The 24,362-nt window shown below is 32.1% G+C and overlaps 1 protein-coding gene across 1 annotated transcript in view; it reads left to right on the top strand.

The window, feature by feature from the left end:
• Positions 1 to 24,362, top strand: part of LOC149419430 (uncharacterized) — a 164,091-nt gene that overhangs the window by 42,944 nt on the left and 96,785 nt on the right. The window contains exon 3 of the mRNA XM_089638305.1: positions 2,937 to 3,554. Within this exon, the coding sequence (XP_089494431.1) occupies positions 2,937 to 3,554 (618 nt within the window). The remainder of the gene's footprint in view (positions 1 to 2,936; positions 3,555 to 24,362) is intronic.

The following is a 24,362-nucleotide window of genomic DNA, read 5'->3' as shown; positions in this document are numbered from 1 at the left end:
AATATTTAAAAAAAAATTGTTTCCATTTTTTAATTATTTGCAAAAATTGCAAATAAAAAGTTTCGATTTTTAAATAATATTAAAAAAAAAACTATACATTGCATTTGAGTGTTAAATTGTTTTCAGCTTTTTTAAGAGTAAAAATAACGAAAAACACTTCTTTAGATATTTATTTGTGAGAAAAAACATGATAATTTCTTAGGCAAACTCGTTGGAAAGTTACAAAATGGAACATTAGGTTACAAAGCGGACTTTTATATAGGTTGGTTCACAAACACCATATTTACATAAGGTATCATTTAGGACTGTTTCCATTAATGGAGAAAAAAAATCGGTGAAACCATAATAATTTTTATATTTGTGTAGGGTGTTTTGGACTCCTAGTTCCTTGGTATTTTCAAGTAATATCTCATTCACGGTGAATTGATACACAAGGCCGGCTCTGAGCCAAAAGGCGCTTGAGGCGAATATAAGTTTGACGCCCCTTGTCAAAACCAGTAGACGCCTGGGTAGGTGATCACTATAATCAATAATATTGGGATGATTTGTTTTTTTGTGTAGCGCCGTTTTCGAGAAAAATAAAGTCATAGGCGATGTGTTGGGACAGGTGTTAGGTATTATCATTGCCTTGGCGCCTTGACAATTCGGCGCCCGAAGCGGATTTCTCTAACTGCGCCCGCATAGGGCTGGCCCTAAAACAGTGTGTTTTGGTGTGGTCCAGTGTTTTGGTTTCCCAAGTCGTTTGTTAGTGTTTTTGGTCGAAGGTTGAGGTAAAAAATTTTAACCCTTTGTTCGAAATAACCATAGGGACCTCGATTCGCCCCACAACTGTGATGTAAATTTACGAAATATAACTTATTTTTCATTAATTTACAGAGCATAATTAATAGCATAATTAATTCTGAAGATGGATAAATACACAAAAAATAGAGACAGTTTAATATGCAAATTTATTAAAAAAAATGTTCAGTATTATTATTATTTATATTTTCTATGAACTAAAAAGACAACTATTTAAAAAAATATTAAATGTAGGATGAAAGTTAAATAAATTACCAAAATATTGTGTTCGTACATTTGCAAATTAAATATATTCAGATCTATAATCATTTCAATAAAATAAGTTACTTTAATTTAAAAAAAAATCCAAAGTCTATGGACAATACTAAGTGGCGGGGGTACAAAAATGGCAATTTCCGATAATTCAAAACAGGTGGCTGATGTAAAGTGGGAATTTAAACCTTATCGCCATCTACATAAGGAGTACTATTGTTAGCGATCTAATTCCAAATGTTACATGACGATCACAATTTCCAACAATACCGATTCTGTCAAAAATTCCACCAGTTCTGACCGCAAATCGTCTATTTCTAGCTAGGTACTAGCAGTACTTACTAGGTTCTGCACCGGTCTCTACAAGAAGGTGGGCAATCATAATTGAATCGTGCATTTAGGTGTTAGATGCAATGAGAAATAATAAAATAAAAATACGATAACACGTTGAGTTATATCTCCTGCCGCATGCTTTTACTACAAAGGCTGTAATTTTCGCGTTCATGGAATCATTATTGAAACATCTTAAACGACTTCAAATGATTAACGGTACATTGTTTAGTTTCCTGAACATGCAAACGCCGACGTCTGAGATAAACACACTTTTATTGCAGTTATTATGTTCATGAAGTTGCCTCTACGTATATAAATTGTTATATAATAAGAGGGTTTTATTGTTTACATCTGTGATTGAAATTTGATGTATTTTTGCAATTATGTAGGAATAACAAAATTTTTTGATGCTTCTATTCAACGTGATAAGGTTAACGGAGTTACGATATCATTTGATTGAATAATCAATTATCAATCGATTATTTTATATTTATTTACTTTATTGATTAATTAATTATCAATCGATTTGTTTAGGATATTAATCTTCATAGAGCATAGTGTTGATATTGGGAGCTGAAAATGATAACAGACAGATCACCATTCGAGAGTTTATTTTATTTTTATTTTTATTTTTTTATTGCATGACTAGATTTCTTATTTTAACATTCTTAACATTTTGAAAGATAGGTATACCCAAGTTTTAAAGTTATTTAAAGAAAAAATCATTTTATCAACTATTTTAGATAGTTCATTCAATAGTACCATTCCTCTCGTCATATTATGCTGTGCTCATTGATGTATTTGCTTCATTCACGCGCAAACATACATATTACATTTTTAAAAGTTTTTAAATTTTGCGTGTTTTTGAGGTTAGGTTAGGTTAGAACATGGGAAAAGGTATTAGAATAAAATCACAAACCAGTCTATACAAACCTAGCGTAGCCCACAAACTACCTGGAAACTGGGATATAACTCTTTAGTCTATGGCTGTGCTAGATCATCTACGAGTATTTTGGCGTGTGGTATATTGAACAAGTCGTGAGCACAACTACCTGCGACTTAAGAAAAGTGTTTCTGATTTGGAGTCAATATAGTTTTCATTTTTAAATAATTTTTTTCTTTGATAATTACAAATTCACTTTTTGGTGTTATTTTAATTTAATTAAAACAAGTAATTTTGTATACATCACTATTTAATCAAAATAATCGGGAAGTTTCAAAATCAATGGTTTGTCCGTCCTGAAAATGAAAATTAACTATTTCTTAGTTATTTAATAGTAGCTCTACCCCGCCACTCGTTGCTGTGTGTCAATCTGTATGTGCAGATAGAGAAACAATATTGCGTGTTGCTTTTACGTCCAACGTATGGCGATGTTTTTTTAAAAAGTCTCACACGTATTCGAAGCAAACTTTGTGACAAAATTTCAAAGCAATCGATGAAGAACTTTCGGAGATTTAAGATTTTGAACAAACGAACATATTTATTTATAAAGATATACAATAAATGAATACCTGCGTATTTAATGAATTAACGTATGTCTTTGTTTCAGGAAGAAGAAGAGGTTGACAACTATTGGCCCCCGATCCTGTCCAACATCGGCCTCCTTCTCACCTCCGTGGTCCACTGCTTCATCTCCCTCTTCAGCGTGTACCACACCGCCAAGAGGGTCTGCTCCTGTTTCCGACCTAGGGAACCATTCAACCACAACCAATTCGACCCGTCCTACTCCAACATCAAAACCCCATACTCCGTGGTCGCTGTCTCTGAAAAACGCCACGAAAAACCAACCAACGGTAAATACAGACCTGACACATTAAACAACGATAATAGAAAAGAACTTAGCAAAGTGTTGGAAGGCAAATTGATGAACTCGGGATCAGATACAGATGTCACTGATGGAGGAAATCACAACTCCAACCATCACAAAACTAATGAAGGTCCAAGGGTTTCAGAACATCGAAGAGTGTCAAGTGAAGCTATGCACGAAGCTCATGGTATTGGATCGTACTTTGGGAGTGCCAACAGCAAGGACAGGCTGGTGTGCAGCTGGTTAGGAGGTCAGCCAGCCATTCCCATGAGGATTCAGAAGATACCAAAGCACGCTGTGAGGAAGAACAAGATGAAGAATGGACCGGTGCTACTGGTGCCAGCTAATGCGGGAAATACGGTAAGTCAAACAAAACATTTTACTAATAATCTTAAAATTGTTTCAAGTGCAGATGATCTTGGTTAAAATCGTTACTATATTCGTGATGATTTATTTACTACAGGAAACCTCCTTTTTATTTTCCTAATCTCGATAATTCCAAAAAAGTTTAATGTAATTGGGTATATAATTCACTTTATTTTTAACACATATTTTGCTCGTAATTTTAAATTAGCCTTTTTATAACGAACGTTTGTAGCGTTCTTCTAGGTACAGAATGTGTTTGGTATATCTGTGAATCATACTCGTTATAACCATGTATAAATTTCTACAGAAAAGCGTAATTTGGGTACTTTGTTCGTGACAACCATGTTCTCGTTATAAGCACACTCGTCATAACCAATTTCGACTGTAATTAAATAGCTCTAAGAATTATTAAATGATGAACCAAACAGTTTTATAAAATGCAACGGTCCATGCGAATCTTAACCTTAAAAAGCAACCAGAAGGAAAAAGCGTTTTCGTTCAGGCAATTTGATATACGGGAACAGCATGCAATGTTATTTATATTGTTATAAATAATATACTTTTAACGGGGCGTGTGCCGCGTAGATGCGTATACACTAAATGCTAATTTGTACCGTACGCAATGTGCCCATAATTAATTATTGCATAAAACTTCCAGTTTCAGTTATGTGGAAAATTTTCTGCACTTAACAAACAGATTGAACAAATCCGTTAAGGGTTTTTTTTAACATGTTAAAATAGTTTACAATTTTCGTACAGGGTTTTGAGAGAAAATTGCTACGTAAATATTTTCGTAATAAGTGGGTCATTAATTTTAGTTAATTTGTATTTGTTCGCGTCTAAAAAAATATGCACCGATCATTTTTTAGATGGTTTGCAATAATCTTAGCCTAGATATTATTATTTTCTTGACAAATGTTGCGAAAAGTGATGCACTTGTCGTAAGGTTAGTAACAGAGTAGACAAATGCATTAGGTGTTGTGTTTTAAATTCATCTGCTAGTTAAGACATCCATCATTACACAAGTAACATTTCCGCTAATATATAAACGTTGTCACATTAATCTTAACAATGAAAGTAACAACTAACTATAAGTCAATAGGTGTCCCATATAAATAACAATTGGGCAGGTTTATACAAGACGCTATCTGGGTTACAAATATATTCAGTTAGAACCTTGTTTTCATACATACTTTGTTTTCATATAGTTTTATGTTGCATAGGGTTATTTTTGATTGGCAAAGAAAAAACCTGTCACAAAAACAATTGTTTAATTAAATCAGTAAAAAAGTTGAATTCTTTGTTGGGGAAAATAAATATTCTTCTATTGAAAAATAGTTTTGTATTTTAAAATAAACATTGGAATTTCCAATAAAGTTATTTTTCTTTTTCACTTTTACAATCATGTAGAATCACCTCCCGAAGTTATCGCACTTTATTCCCGAACACGCTGTATATATCTCCCATTCTAACCATCTTCAGCAATCCTGTTTTTATTTTTGAACGTTTATACAGGGGGCCTTAAATTGAAGTCATTTTATAAATAAACATAATTTTGCTTTCATGTGACAATATTTCATTTGTGTTTTAAAAATATACTGAAAAAATATTATTGTATGTGTGTGTATCTCCGGGTAAATCGAGCAAATCTCAATCTTTTAATCAAACTGAAATAGCAAAAAAGCGGTGAAACTAATCCTCGTCGACGAAGAAAAGTTGCCTAAGCAAAATCTCCGCAGAGTGCTTACTGCCGAAAGTAATCTGTATAAGATTATTTTGGGTGAACGACACCACGTGAACTTGTAAATCCCAGCCCGAAGAAATGTTAGTAAAATCAGCTGTTTTTATATCTCAATCGGTTTCCACTACGACAAGAATGAATAGAGTATACCTAATCTTGTTACTTTACTTTGAATTAAGTTTCTCCACTTTTTTAATGGAGAGAGGCTTTGAAAACGTTTAAATAGATTATTTGTGGATATTTTTAAAGATAAATTTAAATCGTTTATTAGCAATTTGTTGTTACATTTCAATCATTTTATGCTCTAAATTTCTTAACATCATGAAATTTATCTGGATATATAACAAGGTCTTTGATTTTTTAACGATATTTACTTTTGCTTGTGGACTTCAACAAAAATACATTTTTAATGTTGAGTCGTGGGGGAAATTAATATAAGTACCTACTAATAATTGGGTTAAACTTTTATTTATTTGGAAACCAACCGGCTTTTTTACAGATTTTTCCTCTATTAAGTGACGCCTCCCAAGAGCCCCCCTGACTGTACAGTGTAAAGACATAAGAACTACGTCACCACCCATTTGGGAAGCGTTGTGAGGAGGGGATGTAGGAAGAGATTTGTTATTGTAGATCTTGTAGAAGCCCGGACTATACCGAGTAAGAATAACATATGCCGGTAGCTTGTTCCACATGTGTTGACTTACACAAAAACGACCCGTTCTCAGGAAGCCAACATCCAATGTGAACAAATGTTCTGCTCATGTCCGTTCAGTAAAAACGTTCTTACTTTTAGAAAAAAATATCTGTTTTGTTTTAAAATACCAAGAGCATTATTGGTAATAAAAAATACAAAATCAGAAAAAAATCACGACACCTCTCTGATATCCATCAACATTTATAATCCAATACTGTACAGTGTATAATTTGAAGATGTCTTATGATGAGATCGAGTTGTTCGCATTTATATATCGGATTATTGGCCAAATAACACGTTTCATCCACACGTTCGCCATACTTATTCTTATGGAGTAATCCGATTGAATTGGTTTCATCAAAAAATGAAAATCACGTACCCATATAAATATATCTTGAATTATCAGTAGCGCGCAGTCCATAAGCTCAACTATCAAAACAAAATAAAATAACTTTAAAAAATGCTAAAAAATCCTGATTAAAGTGTGTTTTTTCATCAATTTAGTAAAGAATTTTTACGCTTATTTTTTATTCAGTTGGCCGCAATAGTCAGTGTAAGTGGATTTTAAAAAAATGGCCAATTTCATTCATGGCTTACCTTTTGTCATAGAGCAATGCACTCCCCTGCATATGACGCCGCGCCGTAGGTAAATTATATTTAACATAGCTACTTTCACGGCTGAGGGTCACCAATCTTGATTTCAATCGCTCTAATTCACAGATAACCCATAATAAGAAAGAAGAATCAAAGAAGGGAATATACGTAAAATCCATAGACGAAGTCATTCCACTCGAGCAACGAGTGATTCGGCCTTTTAACACGACTCTTCAACGACATTTGACGTTTGTTATGTACCGTCGACGAGACTCAAGAATAGGAATGTCAACCAATGTATGCATTTGAATGATTCGATTTTTACATTTGATTGATTGAGGAGGAAGATGAATGAAAAATAATAAAATTTACTTTAAATTTTTTAATGACGTATATCCATAGACTAAATACATCAATGCGTATACCATTCCGAATCTCACTTAATATACCAAAAAATCGTTGTAATTACGTTAACAACACAAAACTAAAATAATAATAGATGTTATGCACCACTTTGCATGCAAATCAGCTCAAAAAAGTTAGTCATACAAGATGGCTGCCAGGCAATTTCCTCTCACCCTAGATTTGGTTTTTCTACCATTCGTACAAAATCGCATTACTAATGCTCTATCCTGGGCTTTTCAGGTCCGTGGTTAATTCTTCATTGTAGATGGTATACCTAGCGCGCGACTTAAAATTCAAGTTCAATACCTACGTTCAATACTAGCAACATTAGTCTTGTAATTTACAGTTGATATTTATTTGCTAATTAAATCATATTGTGAGATGGGATACACTCGCGGTATTTGCATTTCAAACACTATTTGCCTACCAGGCCATCTATATTATGCAATGTATTTGATATGGTTTACTTTAGACACTTGTACCTGTGTATGAAAGGAAAGTAAATCTACATTAGAATAACGTTTAAATACTCATCTACCCATCTTTGACGTTCACATTCACATGTTAGATTTATCTCGATTTCATGTCGTGCAACATATTTTCTATACAAATAGTGCCCCATCACTCTTGCTTTTTTTGGTAAGAAACACGAAATGATTACGTACTCGACTATGAAGTATTGCAATTTTCGAAACTGCAGTGATTTACCGTTTTGTGGAATAATATAAGATGAATATATAGATGCTCGGTTAACGGATAAGTAATGAATAAATTTATTTTAAAATGCTCAAATAGGAATGAGAGGAACTTGCAGAGTGAGAAAGCAATAGAATTTAACGTTTACTAGTGGGTGCCATATTTTGGTAGGTATTAAAAGTAGGTACCTATGATTATTAGTTCAGCTCATTCTACCTAGCTCCATCTTTATCTATAATATCTGTTACCCCTATTTATTTGTCATTTTTTTAAACATATTTTGTTTACATCTATTTTAACACTACTATAAAAAATATTCTACTATCTACGTACCAATATTTGGACTTCACAGCATTGAGACATAACCCACGAAAAACTACAAGGCTTTTGGCTTCCTTAATATTTAAAGGGAGTTTATTGAACATTTTGAAACCTTTATAATAAATATTCTTTAGTGTTGCCGATAAATTTGTCTAAGGAAGCCTAAAATCGTTGCAGCTTCTCGTAGGAGTGTCATGAATAAAGATTACCACCTATAACTTTATCTTAGGAAGCCTAAAATCGTTGCAGTTTCTTGTAGGGTAGGCACGAATATAAATTACCATCTATATATCTATAACATTGTCTTAGGAAGCCTAAAATCGTTGCAGCTTCTCGTAGGGTAGCCACGAATATAGATTAACATCTATAACTTTATTATTCTATTTTGTTCCTTTAATTTTCAATTTTTACCACAGAAAATAATTTTAATTTCCTAATGTTTGTTTATTTATGTACCACGTCATTTGAATACAAAATCTAGAGCAAAATATGGACATATTATATACATAATTTATTTTATTCAATTCCACTATTTACACATACAAAATTGAGTTAAATTTAAATTTTATAAAAATAAAATAGTCTATTTTACCTATTGCCTGTAGGTTTATTTCCTCATTTGCTTTTCTTATCTCTGTATTCTATCTTTCCTACAATATATATTTTAAAGTATTCCATACGTCAAATACTTTTATGTAAATGACGGAAAAAATAAATAATTATGTACATATTGTTAAATGACACAAACATATCATTTTTAACCACTAATTTATTTTTAAAAAGTTATTAACCAACAGGTTTCGCTTGGCTAAAGCTTCATCAGTCTAATTTTTTTAAATTTCACCAGTTTAAAATTTAAGTCAAGCGAATCCGGTTGGTGAGTAATTTATTTGTAAAAAACTATGTGTTTGTTTTATTTAATACTGTATCAAATCACGTTCTTTTGATTGCTTCCCATGAATTTGAAAACATAATGGATATCTGTAAGTACAGGAAATATCTGTGAATTTTGATTTTGCAAGAGATTTGTCAAGATTTATATGGCTCACTGTCAATCACGGTTATAATATTATAGTATTATCGGATGGGCCAGTGTAAATGACAATATTCTAAATTCACTAATTAGAACCCAAAAATCTGTCACAAAAATTGTACTAAAATTATGTATAAAAAAATAGGTGACGTAATCTTCAACAATCTTAACATCATGTCAATTAAACAACTTTTTTTTATTTTTTTTTATTAATAATTTTCTTTTGTTACATGCATAAAAATATAGTTACAAAAATCAAGTATAACAAAAACAGGTATTACATTATTAAAATTATTATAGTATTACAAAAAGCATTTCATTTACAGGTAAAGAAGGTACTATAAAAAATAAAAAGGTAGCTTTAAGATAAGAAAAATAAAATGATACAATTAAATAAAAAATATAATAGAATAGTATGCATATATATATACCAAAAAAAATCCCACATAGGCATCTCCAGTTCGTGGGTATACTTATTTTGTTTAGTGCAGTTTATAAAACAAATAATTCCGTTTTTACAAAATTATAATTAAGAAAAAAGGTATAAAAATATAAAAATTAAGGATTTGTAAATTTACAAAAGGTAGGATGTTATAGCAGGTAAGTATTTGTGTCAATGGTAGTGATCCAAGTCTTTATTACATTTTTGTATATGCTGTAAGACGATATATTTGTAGATCTAATTTCTATAGTCTGATAGAGTGCATTGTAGATTTTTGGGGCAATGAAAAAAGCATGTCTCTGCGCAAGCCTAGTTTTGCATAGTGGAACCTCATATGCATTATTTACTCTACTGCTAAAACGATTTTCGTTTTTTGTAAAATAACTTTATAATAAAACAATACTCCTGTATATTCACTAATGCAACATAAGTCTTTAATGACGGGGGTTTGCTCGACACTAACATTCAAATTATTTCTGATGAATATATTACTAAAATCTCAAATGTTTTTTGAGGGATCCCTGCGGATGTAAGTTATTTTTATTTAACATTAATAGAAACAGGAACTTTAATTTAAATATTTTATGTAAAACGGTTTTTAAATTTTAGGGCAAAGTCGACCATAGGTTCATCATTACGCCGGGCCGCGCGCCGAATATTGTTTTTACTCGACTTTATCACTTATGTCAGATTCTCACATTATTTTAGAGAATCGATAGGGCAAATTCAACCACAGGTCTGTCCGATATACCAGGGCCGCGCGTCGCATATTGTTGTGTAGGGCTGCTTCACTTACGTCGTTAAGATTCTGGCTTTATTTAGGTTATTGTCTCGTCTTAACACAAAACACAAGAAATAACAGCAAAACGCATATTAGAAATACTAGATGTCTTGGTTAAAAACATGGACAAAAAGCAACTACGCATGCTACATTTTGACAAAAAAGTTTACTATACATAGTACTAAATTCTACATCAAAATTCCACTTTTATTCGAAATTCACATTAGCATCATAAATCACATAAAAAAAAAAACAAGATACAAAACATAGAAACATAGAAATAGAAACATACTGACCACAAATACAGACTGAAACGGCAACCATTCAACTTCACTAAAAAAACACTACACAATGTATCAGTAACTTCATATTTATTATTCGTATAAGTAATTAAATTTTAATATGTAAATGAATTCCCCAGCACGGGAGATCTGAGTGACGATATTATACTTGTAACAAAAGCAGAAGGTAATAAAATGTTTATTATTATGCTGTTATTGTTATAATTATTAACGTTTTATACAATAAAGTATATTCACATTAGGTTGTCAGCAACATACCAATAACGAATAAATAATTATTTTATTTACAATACTATGCAGGCATACATAATAAAACATTGTACGAAACTCTATACAATGTTTATAATAATACTACTGTTTGATTACTTCAGCTGAGCAGAGCAGTGAGTGCAATACGCGCTTATGGTGTATGGGCGCGTCCTGCTACTGGGCGACGACCTGGACGAGAGTTTTTTCTGATTACCGGTAGCGCTGACTTGTCCCGGCTACTTTGTGGCGCATCAAAGCAGCGAACCCATGAACCGTTCCCTCTGCGAGGCGCTGCATCGCCAAGGGAGGCCGAACAGCGCCCTTGGCGCCCCAGCACGTTCAACACGTTCGCACGCTCAGTACTCTTTTTTGGCTTTCAATGTAATTTTTTATTATTTCGTTCATCAGTGACGACATTATAATCATAATTTATTATTTTTTTTCGTCTCAGATTGCTTTGTAAATAATAACTTATATTTATTCAATCGTTTTAAATTACTAAATTGCATAAATATCATCACACAACTCAATTCATTTAGTCAATACACTTTTGTTTGTAAATTTCAATTACTTATTGTTAGTAGATATGAAAAAAGCGTTCTAGTTTTCATGTTGGTTGAATCAAATGTGGTTTATTTCCTCACATAAATTTCTCCAAAGGTATATTAACAGATTAATAGAATCAGAAATCAGACAACTGTTTTTTAATTTTTTTTATTTCTTCTATTGTAAGTGTGTCAAATCAACAACAGTCTCAGTGGGATTTTACATTGAACAGAAATTGCTTTGTGTCTTGAATTAAATAAATAAATTCCACAGCATCTGTGATCGTCTACTCTGCGGATCTGTGGACCGCTGAGATTTCACTTTTTAGGAGAAAATTCATCATTAGTATTTCGTATAATAATCGTAAAGTGACTTGGTATTTCTTTTGTTCAATAATGTTGCCAGTCAATAAGTTAATGATGGAAAGTTCGACACGGGTTATATTTAAATTAGTTGAATATATTTGCGGCATGATTTTACTTGTGGTAGGTATATGTTTATTTGTGTAATATTTAATTTCTGTGAATGCACACATGGAAAAAACTTACTGATATAAAATATTGCTAATTTATTCAAATCTGGTCATATTATTTGTATTCCTGTTACAAACGGGACTGCAGGCCTTTAACAAAGGAATTTACAGGTTTCCTTACAAAATGTTGGTAAAACACGAATATATTATTAGGATGTCAGAAGACGAAGTCATAAAAATCCTAGTATTGTCGCATTTTGTCATTATATTTATCACGAAAAGCGCTCTTGCTTGAACATGTGTTCCGATATATTCTGAATGGAATAATATTTTTTAATAAATGTATTAAAATCACCTTTTTAACAGTATTTCAATAAATTAGTAACAAATAAACAAGTCAAAAAAAATAATTTTGGTCGTGACTCTGTTTGTCTGTAATTTCGGTTCTATGAACTTTTCGATTTGCTTTGAATTTAAGTGACTTCATTTTTAAGTTTTAAGTCTTTTTACAAATAATTCATACATTCGATAAATGATCTACCTTTAATACAATGTTTTGAACGGAAAATTATTTTACTTGCCATTTTCAATATTGGAACTGATTAGTCGAGAATTCAGTTCTGTGATATTTCTGTCTTTTCTACGAGTATATAATGCTCTAATAAATGTTGGCGAAACATAGCAAAATATATAAAATATCTTGACGCCATCTAGTGGGAAATTCAGCATTTCCTACAAAAATAAATTTGGTTGCTTGCAGGTGGACAAAAAAATATAATAATCAGTAATTGTCGATGGAAGTACTTGTACATATTGAATTATTTGGCAGGTTCGGAATAAGCCGACGTAGCTCAGTGGTCCAGAGCACCTGACCGGACATCAGAAGGTGCGGGTTCAAGTCGGCTGCACTTACTTTTAATCGAGAGATATTTTCCATTTGTATGGATATTTCATCAATGCTTATAATAATTTGTTAACTATAAAGCTAATAATATACTTGTTGAATGTTAGAATCTCTGGAGACATAAAATTTGTATGTTGATCAAGTAAATATTTTAAACTAGCAACATTATTTACATCATGAGCTACGGTGTTAGGAAATATCAATTTAATTGCGAAAAAATTGAGACGAGATGCAATGTTTTTCAATCGATCAATGAAAAGGTATTTTTTCTTAAGTGTTGAAACATGGACTAAGCCTGGAAATAACTTATAATGAAAATATTTGAAATAAATATTTAACAATATTTTTTACTGGCTTACTTTGGTATCCAACAGCGCACGAATACTCTTTTTGTGAATATTCAGAAATATATCAAAATTCTCACCACGATGCTTATTAAAAAGTTTTGTTTTGTAATTTATGATTTTGCCGTTCGTTTTTTTTGTGAAAATTTAAGCGTTTATTCCGTCACATAATTGCAAGATAAACAGAGAGGGACTAATAATGAAATGTCGCTTAGCGATAAAAACCAAAGAAGTACCTAAAACTAATGAGGTAGTTAAGAAGACGAATGGTATATTTGATTCTTTAATGAGTCAAAAGATACTTAACCGCACGGAATATGCTTATTATTAGATAGTTTTTGTGCACAAATTGCGTATTTTTAAATAAACTCCAGACAGGGGCCTTAGGGCCTGTCATATGCTCTGAAAGATGCTGTCGAAGATGGAAGATACTCTTAAATATCGCCCTGGTGCAAGACGTTCATTCAGAATCGAGAAGTTGCTTAAGATGGCTTTAGCCATGTTTGGAGATGTCTCACTGGATTCAGAAGGTTGAGAGAAGTTGGGACTATTGTCCAGTTTTCACTTTAATACAGGTGTTTAAGAAATTTTATGAGTAAATCTATCTGTTAAACAGCTCCAAGTCGTAGAAGGGAGAAAACACAAAAAAAACATAAAAGTCATTCCATGGCAAAGCTCATCATCAGAACAAGTCATTAAAACTATCCATTCCCTTGCCAAAACTGTATACCTACCAGTGCCAAAAAAAACAATTATGTTAGTCCCTTGGAGCACCTTTCAATGAAATACAGGTAAAATAAATGCAGTATTCACATGACGTAAATATTAAAACCCTAACGTGAAAATAGGGTAACCTAACAAACTAATTAAATGCCTTATGGGCACCAAATCAAAAGCTGTAAAACACCAAAACGAATTTGAACAATTCATCAAATTTCAAGTTCTGTGAAGGTTCTATTCAAGTTCTGTCATTGTATCATCACTGACCAGTTGTTTCACAAAACTGAAATAGAATCTTCATAGAACTTGAAAATAAACTTTGAAATTTGATGAATCGTTCAAATTCTCTGAAACAACCCATCATTAATGACATGACTTTTTTCTCTTGGGAGAGTGGCAATAAATAAATTCTTTTCTTGAATTGAAACTGAATGTCGTTAAGTTGAATAAATAGGTTGAACGAATGCAAATAAATTCAATTAATGGAACAAGTTTGAAGCGAACAAAAAAATAATTAAGAAATTCGACATAGATCCCAAAATATACGCAGAAAAGTATCCTTAACCTTCCGATAGATTTGACCTCGATTTCCGAATGACTGAAAACTCACAACAGTAAAATGATCGCTTTGCTGTTCCTATAAAAAAGAACCGCATTTTTGAATACCCATTAGAAAATTTACCAAAATTCAAATGAGTATCTACTAAAAATACCGTATTACATTATATGTGCAGGTTATTACCAGGTTATGCAGATGAAACAAACATGTTACCAGTTATTTTCTTTTCAAACAGATGTATCAGTTGACTTGTTGACATGACACTACTTGAAATGTTTTTATCAAAAGACCTCACAAAGAATTCTCACGCGTGGCGTCAACGGGCGTGACAGTTCTGAGAATCGATTATGAGAAGGCAATGAACTGAAAATTTATTATAACCTTTTTGATTGCCGTACTAAACTAGCATCGCAATGTGAAAGCGAATGTTTGTAATAATTTCCGTGAAAACATGCCGCAGTAATTGCACTCCGTAAACTAGTACCTACAGCATCTCTTTGACTTTCAATGACCTCCTGCAATAAGAGAGGATCCGCGAGAACCTGGTGGCATTTGTTATTTTGTTGGTTTGACGAAACAGGTCGAATTCGTGTCAATAATTTTGATGAGATCTTTGAACAATGCAAGTTTATTAATGCACAGACTGAAAGTATAGCCTGTTTGATACAGATAATAAATTTGTGAGCTTTCAATTGACCCAACTCTTTAATGGGGAGAAGTTGGAAAATAGTTTGGGAATTTCTTGTCTAGTCACTGAGCAATCTGAGTATGGTGCTCCCTCGCCAAGTCCTGTTACCTTACTGATATGAAATACTGTTAATTTATTTAAAAGCTAGTCAAATTATTCGTTTTGTTGTTAAGAATGCGACTGCAGACCTATAACGAATAAATTGAAAGAGTTCCTAACAAAGTGTCAGTTAAAAGAGAATGTTTTTTCAGGATGGCGGAACAAGCGTTCATACAAATACTGCTGTTGATATTGATATACTGATATTGACGAATTCCGTCATGATATTTATTAGGAAAGTTACACGTGTTCTCGATATTTTTTTGAATGACTAAGAAGTTATTAGGAAGTTGGCATGCTGTCACTTTTTTAACTGGATAATTTCTCTCTGTGCACTCCGGAAATTTATCCTGGCATCTCTCGGTTCAGAGCTATTGAGGATTTCACTGTGCCACAACGACGGTCGGAAAATCTGCTGATATTCTTTGACTTTTACTGCTGTTATTTCATCAATTTTATAGTGTAGAATGGTAGAGAGCCATTTACAGCTGTAATTTCATCAATGTATAGTGGAGAATGGTAGAGAGCCATTTACTGCTGTCAATTCTTCAATATATAGTGGAGAATGGTAGAGAGCCATTTACTACTGTCATTTCATCAATGTATAGTGGAGAATGGTAGAGAGCCATTTACTACTGTCATTTCATCAATGTATATATATATATATATAGTTGCGAAATTTATAAAAATAAATTATTAATTTTTTTTATATGTTTCGTCTTGATTTATTAATAAATCGTGATTTTATGGCGTTTTCCGCCACAGTATCCCCACACATATACGTTAATCTCGCATTTCATCAATACAATCGTGTTTAAATCATCCTGCTACTCGTCCACCTTCAATTCTACTTTCGATTTATCGAAGAGACTTAAAATCTCATATCTTGCACGATCTCTGCATACTAAGAATCGCCCATTTAATAAAACATTTAAAACTTCCCAACCTTTAGGATTAATTTAATTTACACCACATAAAATCAAGTCTCCGTTGATTTGTAACCGTTTAATTCAGGTGCTATTCAAGGGTGTTGGTGCAACATACCCTGAAATTAAAATATGTAACAGCGTAAATTTAAAAAAATATAATTTAACTTTTTTGGAACCAGATAATGGTGAAATAATTTTCCTTGGATGATGTAAAAAAATATTATTTCTGCCCACTCGGTCAGCTGTTCACGTAAACAAACAAACAAGCAAACATTTATTTGTATATAGAAGGTAGATAGATGTGTATGAATGTAAAAAAATTGACATGGTAGTATTCCTACAATTGTTTGAAGTTACTTAATGGATCACGTTCGGCCCTTGTTTGATGGATACCCACTTGGCACGATGAACAAGTGAAGGGGATAGTTCGTACCACCTCAGCTTTTCGTAAATCGCGTACTTTATCATAACATATCATAGACTGAAATGGCGACGGTGGGAAAGTCGAAACCAGAACTCGGCGCACACTTCATTGCTCGAGGAAATCGATATTTTTTAGTTATCAGAGCGCGGAGAAGTCATGTAAGCAACTAATTATTAGGACAGACTGTAATTCTTGTAAAACCACAGACAGGCACGAAACATGAAAATAATAAAAATTTTAACGTATAATTTTTAAGCAATAATTATTAGCCTGGAACACCTATAAAAATTGAAGAAATCTTCCCAGAAAAACATCAACATCAGTATTTTTATGACCATCCTCATAAAACATTCACTTTTAACTGATACTTTGTTAGAAACTCTTTCAATTCATTCGTTATAGGCCTGCAATCCGATTCATTGCAGCAAAACGAATATTTTGACTAGCTTATAATATAAATTAACAGTATTTTTGTGAACACCTTTATAAATTAACAGTAATTTTTTGAACACCTATATAAATTAACAGTATTTTTGTGAACACCTTTATAAATTGAAAAAAATCTTCTCTGAAAAATATATATTAAATACTTAATTTCTCACTAGGTTACGTAGAGATATATTATATCTTCATTTAATGGCGAAATATTTTGACTTGTCAAATATTATTATTTTTTATGAAAGGTAAGCATATGTTTACAAGACAAGGTTTATTATAAGCAATAATTATTAGCCTGAAACACAAATATAAATTGAAAAAATCTTTCGAGAACCTTTCTTACAAACATAAAGTTGGTTGTTTTCAAAAAGCAATAATTGTTGAATGAAATACTAGTATTTATTGAAAAAATTGCAAAAAAAATATCATTTCTTGGTAGAATCAGAAACAAAGTAAATAAAGAAACATGCCAGATAATATACAATACAATTATATCACCACACTTTAATTACTGTTCAAGTATTCTTTTTCTCTGCAATAAAGAGAAAATGAAAAAAATGCAAATACTGCAAAATAAAGCAATGCGAATAATACTTAAGCGCAACATATACACACGGATAAGAGACATGTTAAAGGAGCTGAATATTTTGACGGTGAAGCAAACTGTGTATTTGAATGTACTTATTTTTATACATAAAATTAACTTAGGGATGATGTCTAAGGAACTGAAAAGAAAAATAAATTACAATAACGAGATACACGGACACGGGACGAGAAATTCTAAGCAAATTAGATTGCCAACAAGAAAAAAAACAAGCACCCAAAAATCTCTGATGTACCAGGCCGTTCAACTCTATATCAAAATCCCGAAGGAAATTGCTGTGATAGAAAATATTAATAAGTTCAAAAATGAATTAAGAAAATATGTCTATCTCAATTATTAATGTTTCTTTTTTTGTGACTTTATTGAAATATTTAAAGAAAGATTATGTTTGCCAAACAATGTACATGTTTATATGTTTATAAAACTATTAGCACACACGAAGATGTGAGCTAACTTAAGATTAATAAATAAATAAAATTATTTGGCGGTGTAAAATAAGCCGACGTAGCACAGTTGTTCCTCGCACCTTACCGGCAATCAGAAGGTGCGGGTTCAATTCGCGTCGGCGGCATTTATTTTTTCTCGGAAGATTTTTTCAATTTATATAGATGTTTCAGACTTATAATTATTGCTTAAAAATAATACATTATCCTTTGTGCTACGCATAAAAAACATTGTCTCTTAAACATTAGTTTGTCATTAAAAAAATTCTTCACTCGATGTTCACCAAATTACGTATAAAACAACAGGTTTTCATAAATAACCATCAAATTCGTTATTGTATGTGGTTACGAAAACCACTTTTTAAACATGTAAGTAGCTAATTTTACTACATACAATACATACAACTTGAATCTTCAATATATATTAAAATATTTTTTCTTTCTTTGTACCCTATAGACTCCAAAACTACTTGACCAATTTTGCTGAAAATTTCACAGTTTTTTCTTATTAGTGCCAGAAGTGTTAAGAGAGTAGTTTGAGTTGTATAAGAAGTCGGAGACGCCCAATATATACTTTACGCACTATATCTGCATGCGAATGAAATAATGTGGTATGCAGTAGTGAATGGTAGAAAAGTTGCGGACGCCCGAGGAGGACACGAATCGAATAATTATTTTTGGTTAAATGAGGCGTACGTGATGAACTAAGAAAAAGGTGTAAGAAAAATGTACGATGTGGAATAGAATGGTAGAATGTCGGGTACGTCCGAGGAAGGGATGCCACTATCAAGTGAAACAAATACTTATGTTTGGTCAAAACTTTACTCTAAACCAGGGGTGCTCAAACTTTAACTGCTGGCGATCTACCTCAATATTATTAGATTCCGATCGATCGACTCTGAGAGGCTGCAAGTATGTGTGATGCAGGATTGTCGTCTATAGGGTGTATCGTGGCGCAGGTATAATTGCATGGCCACGAATCCACATAGAATTTGGAGGAACGACAGAAATTAGTTCGCAATATGCATTTTTTTTAGTCAAGGTAGGTGGAGGTCTGCACTAAAAAGTCAATAAAAAAAACTTATATTTATTCAAAATTGCAAGTTTATTGGTTCTTACAAAAAACAAACGAGTTCTAGTTTCTAAACTTAACTAAATAATGACTTTGGATGTTGAAGCGTGACACTACATGTCCTCAGCATACTTTTCATACGATGGTACGTAATTATCGCGTGCTAATCGCAAGCACGATGACATATGTTCATCAGTTAGTCGATTGCGATATTTTTACATAATTATCTTCATTTCAGAAAATGCAGACTCGCACAAGTAAGTTGACCCAAACATTGCCGTCAACTGAAGGGCGATTTGCCTTAGATTCGGATATTTATCTTCAGATATAAAATACCAGAATTTTGTGACAGATGCTGTGGCTATGAGATGTATATCTGATATTATCTGCAATGTTCCAGAACACTCCAGAAACTAACTCAGTCCGCTACAAGCTACAAATAAATAATAAAACAGAAGGCATGAAAAATGGAAAATTTTTCTCGAGATTGACTCAAAAAGCACTCGCGATCGACCGTTTGAGCACCCCTGCTCTAAACCATTAAAACCTCCGAGCAACGCTGGGTACACGTCAGCTATTTAATTTTTTGCATTATAAATATGTTAAATATAACGTTCTGATAAAAAATATGACCGTGTATGACTAACGTAATCTCGAATTTTAGTTGATTTACTTGATAAAAATTTAAGATGATGAAACTAAACCAAAGCTAAAACTAACAACGAAAAAGTGTTGTTCATTTTTACTACTGCTTATAATGTAAAAAATAAATTGGTATATTTCGCTATTATCAACAACATCAATGATTTTATTTTATCAGACGACCTCAAGAATGATTGCCTACGGTTCGGTTTCTGGGTCTGTTGTGGCGTGACATTGAAATAAGTTATTGTATTGAATAAAACGCTGAATAAACATCTAGGGTATAAATAATGATTTTAAGAGGAAGCTACAAGTCAAAAATGTGTATATTTTTGGTACACCTTATATTGCAGGTAATAGGCATTAAAATCGCTTGACAAACAGGGTCTAGAAACGTTTGATATCAAGCACAAAACTGGTTTTTATTTATTTTGTAAATAATTTTATAAGAAGGCAAAAAAGTTAATCAAGTGAAACTGTCACAGATAATCTTAGCTATAAAACTGTATTTTTTTAAGTTGTTTCCTTTACGGGTTTATACATTTCTATTGAAAAAATATTTTTTGTAGTAGTTAGCATTTATATTTTTTACTGAGTAATTTATTTTTTATTTATATTCTACCCAAGCGAAGCGATAGGAAAACCTTCAATTTAACTAAAGCATATTTTTTGGTTTTCATAATGTACACCAATTCGTTATAAAGATTTATCAAAATAGTGATTTGGCATTAAGCTTTGCCTTAAGTAACAAACAGTAATCACCGCGCGTACAACAATTGAATTTAAATTTCTCAAATTGTTCTGTACCTACACGGAGAAAAATAACTACTGCAAATTTATTAAGAATCTCTTCAAATTATTGGTAATTCCGGTTAAAAACAGGATTGCAGGCCTTACGAATGAATCAACAGGTTTTCTGATAAACTTTTAGTTAATTACGAATATATTCTCAGGAACTGGGATCACGTGTTCATGAAAATTCGAACATTTTTGTATTACAACGAAAATTCTTTATATCGTCAATATCAAGGCAAATCGATAAAACATTTATAAATTGAATTTATTAATAAGGCCTGTTAATTTATCGTGAGGGAAAAAAATCTATTTCTCTTCGTGTAGTATTGAATGTACATTCATTTAGTAGTTGTGACATAAAACATGCAGATTTTTTCCATTTTACAATTTTTTCTGTCAGAGGCAACGGAATAATAAATTTTGTGTATGTAACTACATGTTTGCTGTATCTAGATTCACTGTAACTTATTTTAAATTAATTTTATTGGTCTGTGAGAGGTATACATCTAACTATAAGAATTTGGGTCATATTTTGATCAATCTTTGATAAAATCATTTCATTTTCATACTTGTGTACATTTTTAATTTTCGATTCTTGCATTCAATTTTATCAATCTTTGTTTGTTTGTTTGTGAAAGTCAGTTTGAATGCGTTTCTAGTTGCGTTCTGTTCTGCAATTGCGAACACATAATCCGCTGTACAAATAATAACATTCGAAGAAAGTTTGCCAAATGGCCGGCCTGCTGACGGCTGAAAGGCGGACTTAGAAAACGCTGTTCGTTGTTGTTCTTCTCCGAGCAATCTACTGAATAATTCATCACAGAGGCTGCTCTTTCAGCGAGAGGTCTTTAGCTCTTCAGAAACACTCGCTATTGTAACTATGTCATCTATCAGCAGCTGACGGAATGAGTCGGATCATTTAATATTGTTTTGGCATATGGCACACGGGACCGGGCCAAATAGCCAACTAGTTTCTGCCGCAGTTTAACTTGTTTCCAATCAGCATTTTACATATATATTATGATACATAACAACGGCTTATTCAAATTAATAGATCGGCGCATTTTTAGCGAACATTAGCGCTTTTTGGAATATAATATAAACATAGTTTAAACTTTAAAAAAAATTGAATTCATAACAATTTAACGCGTTAAAAAACAAAAAGTATAAGCACGATTTTTTTTAAATCAAACAAACTCATAAAATTGCATTAATTGATTTTACACGATACTTCAAATTTATTCCGCAAAAATATTCATTTATATTATTTAATTATTCTGATAGTTAAATTTCTTTTTTGTAATTTTTGAGTTATTGTGCCGTGTTGCGCTTCCTCCTTATTTTGCCAACGTTTCAGACAGCGTCACAGTATTCATCATCAAGGCAAATGTGCAATAAATATCAATATTTACAAATGGAATAAACCGATTCTTCAAGAATTGCAAAATTACTTTGTGGCGTCATTTTAAATATATGAAAATAAATCACTTTGGATACACCACTATTTAATCAAAAGGATTGACATGTTTCGAAACCAATGGTTTCTTCGTCGTTAAAAAATAATTGACAAATGAAAAACATAGTTTAATATATGGCATCTTGTCTTATTTTTTGACAGTTAAAAATTTATTTTAAAGCTCGTAATCGAAATTCACTTGCGGGCCACAATTAGTTGCGTTGACCTAGAAATTACGGTCAGATATAAGACAAACAAAACAAACTGCCTGATTTATAGGTAACTAAGAAAGCAGGTGGGGTTGAATGTGAATGACAAGTTATCATGTTTTATAGAAAAGCTTCTACTCTCACTCCTTCTTTGTGTGTTTTATAACTATCATCGTTCTACTTTCAATATTCATCGCTATCATCATTATTAATTACATTACGCCTTGTTCATCAGAGACCAGACCAGTTGCAAGGTACCAGGCTAGCAGGTAGACCAGGAGGTGGCTAATGTGTCCACTAACCGCGACATTGGACTGACTTGCAGTTCACTGGGTTCATCCACTCCCACCTCCACCGATAGCTCATGAAGAGATTCCGCTGATAGAGAAATGGTGCCAGAGATATAAATTATTAATTCTCTACGTCTGTCCCTGGCGCCAATGCAAGCCGCCATCAGAGACCAATAAAGTCGAGAAACTAACTACCGGTATTCAAATGTTTTGTTTTAAAATAAGCAGGCATTAACATAACGAGCGTCATTCAACTGGAAACTAGGTATTTTGCAAAATTTTCGCTCTGTTTCATACGCATTGGAATGTATTTTCATACTTATCTTGCGAACTTATATTATAGGTAGGTTGGTTAGTTGCTTTTATTTAAGGCGATGCACTACATCGTGTAATATTTTGAATCGAGCCGCCATCAATAACACTCCTTACGTAGATGGCGATAAGGCTTAAATTCCCGCTTAACACCATCCAGCTGTTTTGATTTAGGCAAGAAAAAAACATGGCCAAAAAGTGCCTTTTATTTTATTTTGTGGATGTTCAGGCATAAATATTTAAATATTTTCCGATCATTTTATAAATAACATAATTTTCCACGCTATACAATAAAACCATAAACGAAAATGGGTTGGTAAGTAGGAAATTTTGAACTTTAAAGTAGTTTTCATAGGCCTCATAAATTATATTTTTCTTGGCTTATAAAAAGACTTACTATGTAAAAAATACTCGATTATTTCAAAGGTCAAGATGTATTATACTCGCGGTATTTATTTAAAGCATCTGAAACATTTCTAGGCGACCAAATTTTCAAACAAAAAACACATGATTTTGCATTACTACGTAGTGCATCGGCTTAAATATTTGCAGAAAGATAAACACAAACATTTATTTATTGCCATTATGTTGAACGCAAATTTGAAAGCTCATAGCAATTGCATAAAGGTTCGGTTGGAACAAATGTAATGTGTGAGTTGTAATTTTAAACATGCTTTTTAAGTTTTAGTTGTCATATTGAATGTTTTATATTGAAAAAAGAAGCCAGTAAAAGAACCATAGAAGTTGGAAAAAAGAAAAGAAGTAATGAAAACTTATTTTCGACATCTCTAGCAACTAGCAACATTATTCTAAGAATCGAGGGCTTGTTTGACCTAGATTTTGTAACATTTTTATGCATGCGTATTGCATTTATAGAGAAATACCTAGCAGCATTATAATTTAAAAAAAAAATATTGGAAGAACCTTGATAATAATCACGACCGTCGCTTGTTTTAAGAGGTTATCAGTCGAATGTAAAACATTCAAATAACTCCCTGATACAACATAATTCATTTCCCAAGGATCAATTCTTTAACTGCAGATATTCTAACATATTTATTTATTTACACGCCCATTGGGCTTTTACATACATACTTCATAAAAAATATTCTGAAGATTGTAAGTTCACAATAGTAACAGTAATAATACATATAACCATATCCATTTGATATATTATCACAGCAAGTAAATAGTAAATGCATACAATAATTATTTGTAGGTATAAACCTGTTGTACAAAAATAAGAATATGTATTGTTAACAAAATATATAGCGTTTGACTAGTTATCTTGTCCTGTTAAATCGAGGGCGTTCGGTCTGCCATTTTACATACATATTTTACATAGTTAATATAAAAAATTATTGTAAAAATTATAAGTATAGAATAGTAAAAGCAATAATATAACCTTCACCATTTGACATATAAAAGCAAATGGAATCATGATAGTTTGTAGGTAAGATATAAAGACGAAAATTGTTTATAAAAATGTTAAGTTTATATCTACATACTAGGTAGTAGTTGTGTTATCATAATATCTATGCGACACACAAAAGCTAGTGTATATAGTTTTCCAATAAGAGGTGTTATTTTGAATAGCC

The sequence above is a fragment of the Hesperophylax consimilis genome, chromosome 12 (assembly GCF_061612785.1).
Source record: "Hesperophylax consimilis isolate HC1 chromosome 12, BYU_Hcon_1.0, whole genome shotgun sequence".
Lineage (NCBI taxonomy): Eukaryota > Metazoa > Arthropoda > Insecta > Trichoptera > Limnephilidae > Hesperophylax > Hesperophylax consimilis.
The sequence above is the reverse complement of the archived record's forward strand: the minus strand, read 5'-3'. Positions and strand labels throughout refer to the sequence as shown.